This window comes from Salvelinus namaycush, chromosome 3, assembly GCF_016432855.1.
Source record: "Salvelinus namaycush isolate Seneca chromosome 3, SaNama_1.0, whole genome shotgun sequence".
In the NCBI taxonomy this organism is placed as follows: Eukaryota; Metazoa; Chordata; class Actinopteri; order Salmoniformes; family Salmonidae; genus Salvelinus; species Salvelinus namaycush.
Window position 1 is genome coordinate 17,503,331 of NC_052309.1, and position 10,491 is coordinate 17,513,821.

Consider the following 10,491-nt stretch of genomic DNA (forward strand, 5'->3'; position numbering starts at 1 on the left):
TTTCCCGGCACAAATCCACTGGACACATATGGAAGGAGATCGAAATGTGCTATTTGTCAAAGCACTTACCATTGGGTTAAAGACTGTCCTCATAAAAATGAACAAGTTAAACTAACAGAGGAAAATGTAAACACAGAGATAGAGCAGTGTAACATTACACTGTTTTCAAATGAATCTGCTTCTGATACTGAGATTTTTATAGTTGAATCCTTAGGATCTGCTGTGATTGATACTGCATGTACACGGACAGTGTGTGGTGCAAAATGGCTTGATAGCTATGTCAGTGAACTAAATATGAAAGAAGTACAAAATATGATTGACACACCAAGCAACAGAGCTTTCAAATTTGGAGACGGGAGAATTGTCCATTCTACCAAGAGAGTTAAGATACCAGCAAAAATTGGTCAGACTAAGTGTCACATTGAAACAGAGGTGGTCCCTACAGATATCCCCTTACTATTAAGCAAAGCTTCCCTCAAGAAGGCAGGGGCTGTATTAGACATAAAAAATGACAAGGCAGTGATGTTTAAACAACCAGTGACTCTTGAACTTACTACCTCAGGCCACTATTGTGTAAACATTTTAGACAAAGACATCACACAGAGTCCATGCAAAAATTAGATTCTGACAGTCACAGAGAACATGAGCACTAAAGAAAAACACAAAGTCTTGTTAAAGCTTTACAAACAGTTTGGACATGATACAGTTGACAGACTTCAGAAGTTACTCAGCAGTTCAGGGAATAATGATGATGAGAAGTACGAAACTGGAAACAAAGTGTACTACAAACGAGTTGACTGTCAAGAGTGGAAAGGACCGGGAGTAGTCATTGGTCAAGATGGTGTGGTGATATTTGTGAGGCACGGAGGCATGATTGTCAGGGTGCATCACTCAAGATTGCGGAAAGTAAATGATCAACAAGATAGAGGAGCTGTTGCTGAGAATCAGTCTCCTAATGAAAATGACAAAAAGGACACAGTAACAGACACAAACCTACCAGATGTCGCATCCAATGATATGGACACCGAAACTGACACAGGAAATGGAGCAGAGACCTTCAACCATGCCACAGGTAATACTGTTGAGCGTTCAAATGAGGAAAACATTCAACAGCCACATGTGTTAAGAGAACATGGTTGTTCCAATCTGAAAACTGGACAAACTGTTAAATACACGGACAGAGAAAGTGGTATTCCACATACAGCAACCGTCATTGGACGAGCAGGAAAAGCAAAACACAAGAACTGGTACAACTTGCAGTACTCTGAACCAGCTACACTTTCTGGTACAACAGGGTCAGCTGACCTGCCACTTGTAGATAATATCAGAATTGAACCAATGGAAAATCGAGAAAAACAGAATGACATTCAAAATGATGATGTACTTGAAACAAAGGACGTGTCATTTGACTCAGCTAAGCTAGATGAGCTCAGTAATTGGAGGAAAAATGGAGTGTTTGAGGAAGTCAAAGACATTGGCCAAAAGTGCGTCTCAACAAGGTGAGACGTACCCTTAAAGAATCCTTAACTGGAATAGTGCCCAAAGCACGTCTAGTGGCTAGAGGTTTTGAGGAGCTGGCTGCTAAAGAACTCCCAAAAGACTCACCGACATGCGCCTCAGAGTCACTCAGATTGCTGATGTCAGTGATCTGCCAGAAAAAATGGAAACTTAATTCCATAGACATCAAATCTGGATTTTTGCAGGGAACAGAGCTGTCAAGGGACATTCACATCCGACCTCCGCCCGAAGCTAAAAGTGAAGGAACACTGTGGAAAATAAAAAGGTGTGTGTATGGACTGGCAGATGGATCACTCTACTGGTACAACAAAGTCAAGGCAACAATGCTGAATACAGGTCGAAAAATGTCACAAGTGGATCCTGCAGTCTTCTATTGGCTTGATCAAGACTGCAATGTGAATGGAGTACTTGCCTGTCATGTTGATGACTTTATCTGGGGTGGCTCACAGACCTTTGCTTCAACTGTGATTCCACACCTCAAAGCTGTTTTCTAGGTTGGCAGTGAGGAGCATGATCATTTTTGTTATGTTGGCATAGAGTTTATTACAGTTGATGGAAAAATACTGATGCAACAGGAGAGCTATATCAAGAATCTTCAACCTATCCACATGGATTCTTCAAGAGCCGTACAAAGGAATTCCCCTCTGTGGAATTGAAGCTGTTCAATTGAGGTCAAAGATGGGACAAATTTTATGGGCTGCGAGACAGAGTAGACCTGGTTTGATGGTTGCAACTTGGCATCTAACACAACACACGCCACTGTACAAACCATTCATGAGGCAAACAAAGTTGTTCGTAAACTGAAATCACAACAAGTGACTTTAAAGTTTCAGCATGTTGGAAAAGATGACTCTTTGAAACTAGTTGTCTTCCGTGATGCTTCGCTAGGTTATCACTGGAGGGACAAAACGGCACTTCCTACCTGTAGTTTGTGTCACTGACAACTACTCATTAGTTGATGCTGTGAAGTCAACCAAGTCTGTCATAGAGAAAAAACTTTGAGATTAGCAGCATCAAGGAACTTATTCAAGCACAGAGAATCCAGCGGATTCTGTGGTCGACCACAAAGGAACAGCTTGCTGACTGTCTGACTAAAAAGGGAGCATCCGGTCTTGTGCTCCTACAGGCTCTCAGTAATGGAAAGTGGCAGCTTGAGTAATACAAATAAAAACTGTCACACAACCCATTTGTAATGGGGATCTTGAATAATACTTGGACATTTAATTATGTTGTTGATGTTTTATTTGTCTTTAAAGAAAAGGGGGAGATTGTTAAGTTCATGTTTTAAGTATCCCTATATTTCTGTTATTACGGGGCTATCACTCAGTCAAGAGTGCGCATGCGCAGGAAGTCTTGTCGTTGTTGGACCTAGCCTGGAGTGTAAAGGCTACCTTGTAGTGTGTTCATATAGTAGAGTAAACTTTGTTAAACTGGAACCTTGTCGTTGTGTCATTTCGAGTTAACAGTCAGAATGTCTCTACTAAAAGTAATCACTGCTAACAGTACTATTCACTATTTAGAACATACTGGTGAGAATCCGGACATGGCCATTGACTGCTCATTGCAATGTTCATTCATTGCTTCATAGGTCTTATTGAATAACAAATGTTCCCTACTGAGATGAATGTGTGCCTCCATAAAGTCATATAACGACCTCATAAACACCAGTATAAAGTATAAATAGCTTAAATAGAGAATTGTCTCTATTTCTGATGCACAGTTGGAGCCATGGGGTGGAGTAAAACTAGGCTCCATTCCAAACACCATAACTGAAGTACCCCCATGGTTCTCCTCTCCCTGAGTAGTGCTGTTAAAGGTTGGGTCAATGTGGGACAGACAGACAGGGGGTTCTCTGGCACCACTGATGTCTAATTATCCACTGTCAGTCACTGTTAATGGGGGAAGCCGTAACCCATTGACTGCTCTCAATATGCTCATGACTATGGTGAGGTTTTGATTGGAGCCTTTATTCTAGAAAACAAATGACTGTTATGACCAAGTATATAGGAGGCGCCTATCTTTGGGTTTTAACTGAAGATGATGAATGGTCTCATATTACGACAACCTAATACTGTATATTCCTCCTCCCTAATCTCTGCAGTGTGCAACAGAGTCACGGACCAGTCCCTGACCTACTTCAAGCGCTGTGGAAGCATCTGTCATATTGACTTGCGATACTGCAAGCAGGTGACCAAAGAGGGCTGCGAGCAATTCATTGCTGAGATGTCAGTGAGTGTACAGTTTGAACTAGTAGAGGAGAAACTACTGCTGAAACTCAGCTAGTGGACAAACAGCAGGTTGACGAAGACTACTGTATGCACTGGCTAGCTAGGACACTCGTTAGAATAAGGAACTGGCAAGGGTGATGTTATCACCATGGAGACGGTGTTGTATTTCACGCATCTCTGTGCAAAAAACAACCCACATTGGAAATGGCATAAGACATTTTAATAGTGACTGGTGCCCTGATACTCATTGAATGGCTCTTGTGCTGCTGAAGCAAGAATGTTTTCCAGAACAGGATGTTCAACATGTAAGGCAGGACACCTGGCTGTACTGGAAATTTGACAGCGCATGTTTTTTTTTTTCTTTGTTTGTCTTTGCTAAGATATTGAAGTATTTAATTTTTTCTTTCTGCAAGTGAACTCTATAAATACATACATACATACATATATACAGTTGAAGTCGGAAGTTTACATACACCTTAGCCAAATACATTTAAACTCAGTTTTTCACAATTCCTGACATTTAATCCTAGTAATAATTCTCTGTCTTAGGTCAGTTAGGATCACCACTTTATTTTAAGAATGTGAAATGTCAGAATAATAGTAGAGAGAATTATTTATTTCAGCTTTTATTTCTTTCATCACATTCCCAGTGGGTCAGAAGTTTACATACACTCAATTAGTATTTGGTAGCTTTGCCTTTAAACTGTTTAACTTTGGTCAAATGTTTTGGGTAGCCATCCACAAGCTTCCCACAATAAGTTGGGTGAATTTTGTCCCATTCCTCCTGACAGAGCTGGTGTAACTGAGTCAGGTTTGTAGGTCTCCTTGCTCGCACACGCTTTTTCAGTTCTGCCCACAAATTTTCTATAGGATTGAGGTCAGGACTTTGTGATGGCCACTCCAATACCTTGACTTTGTTGTCCTTAAGCCATTTTGCCACAACTTTGGAAGTATACTTGGGGTCATTGTCCATTTGGAAGACGCATTTGCGACCAAGCTTTAACTTCCTGACTGATGTCTTGAGATGTTGCTTCAATATATCCACATAATTTCCCTCCTCATGATGCCATCTATTTTGCGAAGTGCACCAGTCCCTCCTGCAGCAAAACACCCCCACAACATGATGCTGCCACCCTTGTGGTTCACGGGATGGTGTTCTTCGGTTTGCAAGCCTCCCCCTTTTTCTTCCAAACTAAAGATGGTCATTATGGCCATTCGGTTCTATTTTTGTTTCATCAGACCAGAGGACATTTCTCCAAAAAGTACAATCTTTGTCACTTTTCGCACCAAAGTACGTTAATCTCTAGGAGACAGAACGCGTCTCCTTCCTGAGCGGTATGCCGGCTGCGTGGTACCATGCTGTTTATACTTACATACTATTGTTTGTACAGATGAACGTGGTACCTAAGTGTATGTAAACTTCCGACTTCAACTATATAAAACCCTTTTGGAATTATGTTAGCACAGCTGAAAACTGTTGTGCTGATTTAAAGAAGCAATACAACTGGCCTTCTTTAGACTAGTTGAGTATCTGGAGCATCAGCATTTGTGGGTTCGATTACAGGCTCAAAATGGCCAGAAACCAAGTACTTTCTTCTGAAACTCGTCAGTCTATTCTTGTTCTGAGAAATGAAGGCTATTCCATGCGAGAAATTGCCAAGAAACTGAAAATCTTGTATAACGCTGTGTACTACTCCCTTCACAGAACAGAGCAAACTGGCACTAACCAGAATAGAGAGGAGTGGGAGGCCCCGGTGCACAACTGAGCAAGAGGACAAGTACATTAGAGTGTCTAGGTTGAGAAACAGACGCCTCACAAGTCCTCAACTGGCAGCTTCATTAAATTGTACCCGCAAAACACCAGTCTCAACGTCAACAGTGAAGAGGCGACTCCAGGATGCTGGCCTTCTAGGCAGAGCGGCAAAGAAAAAGCCATATCTCAGACTGGCCAATAAAAATAAAAGGTTAAGATGGGCAACAGATCACAGACACAAGACAGAGGAACTCTGCCTAGAAGACCAGCATCCCGGAGTCGCCTCTTCACTGTTGCCGTTGAGACTGGTGTTTTAAAAAAACAAGGACATTTTTAAGTGGCCCCAAACTTTTGAACGGTAGTGTATGTACACACACACACACACACACACTGAGTGAAAAAAACATTAGGAACACCTTCCTAATATGGAGTTGCACCCTTTTGCCCTCAACAGCCTCATTACGTTGGGGACTCTACAAGGTGTCAAGTTTTCTCCAATGCTTCCTACAGTTCTGTCAAGTTGGCTGGATGTCCTTTGGGTGGTGGACCATTCTTGATACACACGGGAAACTGTTGCGTGTGAAAAACCCAGCAGCATTGCAGTTCTTGACTCACTCAAACTGGTGTGCCTGGCTCCTACTACAATAACCTTTTGAAAGGCACTTAAATCTTTTGTCTTCCCATTCCCCGTCTGAATGGCACACATACACAATCCATGTCTCAATTGTTGCAAGGCTTAGAAATCATTCTTTAACGGGTCTCCTCCCCTTCATCTACACTGATTTGAAGTGGATTTAACATCACATTAATAAGGGACCATAGCTTTCACCGGGATTCACTGTTCTCTTTCTATGAGGAATGATTGTTTTGGGTTAAAAACCACTCCAGGCCACTCTTGAACATCTAAAACTATATAGATATTATAATGGGCCGATATATTTTCAAATAACTGCCTTTTTTTCCTGACCTGCAAATTTGCTTTTGACAAACAAACACATCAGTCCGAAAATAAATCTGTGCGGCTCAACGTTTAATTTTGAAAAGCTGATGTGGCCCTCGAGCCAAAATGATTGGCCACCCGTGGTGTACACAATGGTCATGTTTTTCTAATTCTTTTCATTATTTTATTTTGTTGCAATGCACCGTTTCTACATTATACAGAACAATGTTTTTTATCAGAAAGTGTTTCATACATTTGTGCAGTACTGAATGCACTGATTTACATGTACCATTTTGATTGAATAGTGTCAATCTGCCTCAGTTTGTTTTTTATTATTTAGACTCAAACCTTCTCTGAAGATTTATGCCAATAGAGCATTAGCTTGTTTTCTGTGCAGGTGTTTTATATTGTATTTATTTAAGTGCTGCTATTTCATTTTGATATGTGTATTTGTCTGTACACAGGTACTTTCTCCTTTCCATAGAACAGTTGTTTTACTCCACTTCAATTTCTAAATATTTTAATCCACTTCAATTTCTAAATATCTATAAAAATCGATTTCCACTTTGACAATTTTTTAAATATTACTGTACTTTCCCAGGTTTATCAAGCCAGTGTGAGTTGGCACCAGTGACCGTTTGCTAGAGGAAGCATCATGAGACTGATTTAAAGTCTACTACTTGCATACCAAGAATCTGTCAATCAGTCTCCATATACTAGGCTGGTGACATTACCATACTGTTTTTAATTGTATTTATTTTTAAAAAGGGATTCTCACACCTATAGATGCAGGTTTTAAAGACATGCTCCTGAACTTTGCCGACTAGTGAGTCTTTTTTAAACCTCCCACTTTCGACTGAATGTGTCAATGCCGTTCATACATGCATAATCTATGAACAGAATTACTGTTCCACGAAATCGCTAGTTTGAAAGCGACTGTTAACTGGAAACTGTAGGCTCTGCCATTTTCCCCCACGTGGGCTAGCCCCCTAGCAATTTGAGCTTCAGCCCCTCGCAATCAAATTGTATTTGTCACGTGCGCCGAATACAATGGTTGTAGACTTAACCGTGAAATGCTTGAGTGACAGCTAGCAAGATGCACACATAATAGAGCGAGAGAGAGAGCAATGATGTGGTGCACATATCTGATGTGGTATGCAGTTTTCGGGGACCAGTTTTATCTTATGAGCGCTACTTTCAGAACTACTGGCTAAAAAGTATACAAAAGTACTGGAGAATCTCTTTAATCAGACACAGTATAGTATGTGTATAATAATAACCTGCATACACAAGTAAAGCCACTACTTACTACTGGTGTAATATAAGGAATGTAGTTAGTTACCTGTCAGACACTGACCGTACAGTTCCCCAGTTTGTATTTAACGCGTGTTAATTACAGGAAATAACAAAAGTATGGCTACTGGGGGGTCCTAATGTGTATATAAATATACTTCTTTTGTATGAGGACAGGTCTATCTACCAACCATGTCTTCCCTGTGCAGTTGGGAAATATTTTAGTACTAGTATGTCATTGGTTCAACTGTATATACTGTATAGAGAACTGTTTGTGACTTGAGTTACTAAAAATTAATTCTAAATACTGAACTCTCTATTTTTGGTCATGTTTCCACGATTGTCTTAATTTATCTTTTTGGTCATGTTTATAAGCATTGTGTGCAATATGTAAACAAAACATTTGTGAAATATGTTTAAAGTATGTCATATGTTGGAATATCTATTAACGGTTTTTACATTCTGAAATAAAGACCTTAAACATCAACATTTGGAATAGTTTGCCATTTTGTCAACTTGCTTTCATTAAACCGGGGATAAACAATTGATTTAGGGTAACCGGTCAGATACAGCAGTGTTAAAAAAACAAAACAGGATCTCTGCTTATTATATGGTACAGTATTTTATTCAATCTATTAAATACTTGTAATTACCAAAATAAAAAGTTCAACATTCCAAAATACAAAGTTCCAGGATTCCATAGAGTGCTCATAGCTATAACTCATCCTACTTTGACATCATATAGCTGCCTACAAGTGACATCTGAGATATCGCAGCATTATTATAAACATACATGTAAACACAGTGACAGTGTTCGCTACCGTGTGCAATGTACAAATATTCATAAGGTTTTGAATCCCCTAGCAGGTAAGGACAAGAAATGCTCCAAAATAAAATGAGAACTTTAATGGGGAAATGTCATGATCAGTGATCTCTGTTTTTGATTGGAGAGTCATTAATTTGATCAAATTAAGGGAATTTACATTATGAAAAAAATTATATTCAACCTCCTAAAATATCAAATGCTAATAAATTATATTAAGACATCCAAAGCAAATGGAAAAATATATATTTATCAATAGCTTACATATCATATGCAATTATTTTACAGCAATAAGCTTTTTGTCTAACGATCTACAGGCATTAGTAGATTTTTTTTTTCAATAAAATTATATTTATTCAAATGTCTATGATAGAACAGAAGTTGTATTTGTATAAACAAATAAACTTAAGACTGAGTTTATGCATCCTTTTCTTCTCTTGAAAAGAGATATTAAAAGACAAACCCACAACGTGATAAAAGACGTTTAAATATGAGCTCAGAACAGAGGAATTAGCACCTGTCACCTTCAAGAGGTGAACACTGAGCCAATGGACAACACACCTAGGAAAAGTAATGGAATGATATTGCTTAATTAAGCTAAGTAGCAGAGACACATTGTCAGTCATGCCAGACTTTAATAAAAGATACACCGACGAAGAGCATAGGAACGTAAAGCATGGGATGACCCAGCCACAGCATATGGTATGTTACCACAGTAGACAGGAGCCTTCTCTAAACCAAACAAGATCATCATAATGTGATATCACTTGTGACTGATTAAACACATGCAAGGAGAACATGGGTTGGACAGCCTTGAACTGAAGCCCCCTATAACCCATAACATGTGGCTCAAGAGCTTCCCTACAATCCAACCAATCACTGAGCTTGAAGGTTTACATATTGATTGGGTTGGATGCTGCTCAAATCTACAATGCATGGTCTGAAGTGAGGAGTGACACTTGGCATAGAAACAGCAATCAGACATCAGTAATGAAGTTTGGCACCTAAAACACCCTCCCCTGTGTGTGTGTGTAGAATGGAACAGCACAGAGACATGCAGCCTGGTTGAGTTTCTCAGACTAGTTTCATAGACAGATGTAGAAGTCTATTTTTTAATATTGCACATACTAAAGAACATTGAAGGAGATACATATAGTATAGCCTGGTGTGGTGTGAGTGTGTAAACCATATTGACTCTAACCCTGGGATATCATAATGATCTCCACCTTGATCACCTCATACCTACTCACCATGAAACATATCCAATTCAAGTATCCATGGGACCCAGGGCCAGACTACTGCATTTGGAACCCTGGGGCACAGACCTCAAGGCACTCCCCCCTCCTTCTACACATTTTATCATGAGGCAGAGAGAATATGTTGCCGTTTTAAAGCTAATTTCCTGTAATTTTACACTATTTGCTATCTGGGGGGCCCACTGACCCACAACCCCAAAAAATGTAATAATACAAATTTGGTTGAGGAAGGTCTGGGCCCCGGGGCACAAGCCCTGTGTCCCCGTTCGGTATACCGGCTCTGATGGGACCAATTCCACTTCATGGTTTATTAAAAGTAAAAAAACTAATTGAAATGAAGCACTGTAAAATAAGATATTGTAGAGTTATTTGTGAAACAATTCAGTGTGTATCACACTAAAGACAGAAGGTTAGTCAGTGTCCCGGAGCCAGTGGAGGTCCAGACACGACAGAGCAGTTTCCTGTGGGGCTCTTGTAGTTCTAGTAGCTGTAGTAAAAGTCAGGCTGTGTGAAGCTGTCTGCTCTGCATGTCATTTGGACTGGAGGATGTGCACATCTGCTGCAGCATTAAGTCCTTGGAAACTTGCAAAACCATTCACACTCCCTCAGGTTTTCAAGCATATGCACACACTACGTCACAGCTTCAATGTCCTTGGCTGACATGCACGCTCAAGGCAGAG

General features: G+C 40.0%; 1 protein-coding gene across 1 annotated transcript in view; it reads left to right on the top strand.

The window, feature by feature from the left end:
* The window catches only part of LOC120045037 (lysine-specific demethylase 2B-like), a 44,924-nt gene extending 40,684 nt beyond the window's left edge, over positions 1 to 4,240 (top strand). The window contains exon 21 of the mRNA XM_038989863.1: positions 3,620 to 4,240. Coding sequence (XP_038845791.1) covers positions 3,620 to 3,801 — 182 coding nt within the window. The 3' untranslated portion in view covers positions 3,802 to 4,240. The remainder of the gene's footprint in view (positions 1 to 3,619) is intronic.
* The last annotated feature ends 6,251 nt before the right edge of the window (positions 4,241 to 10,491 follow it).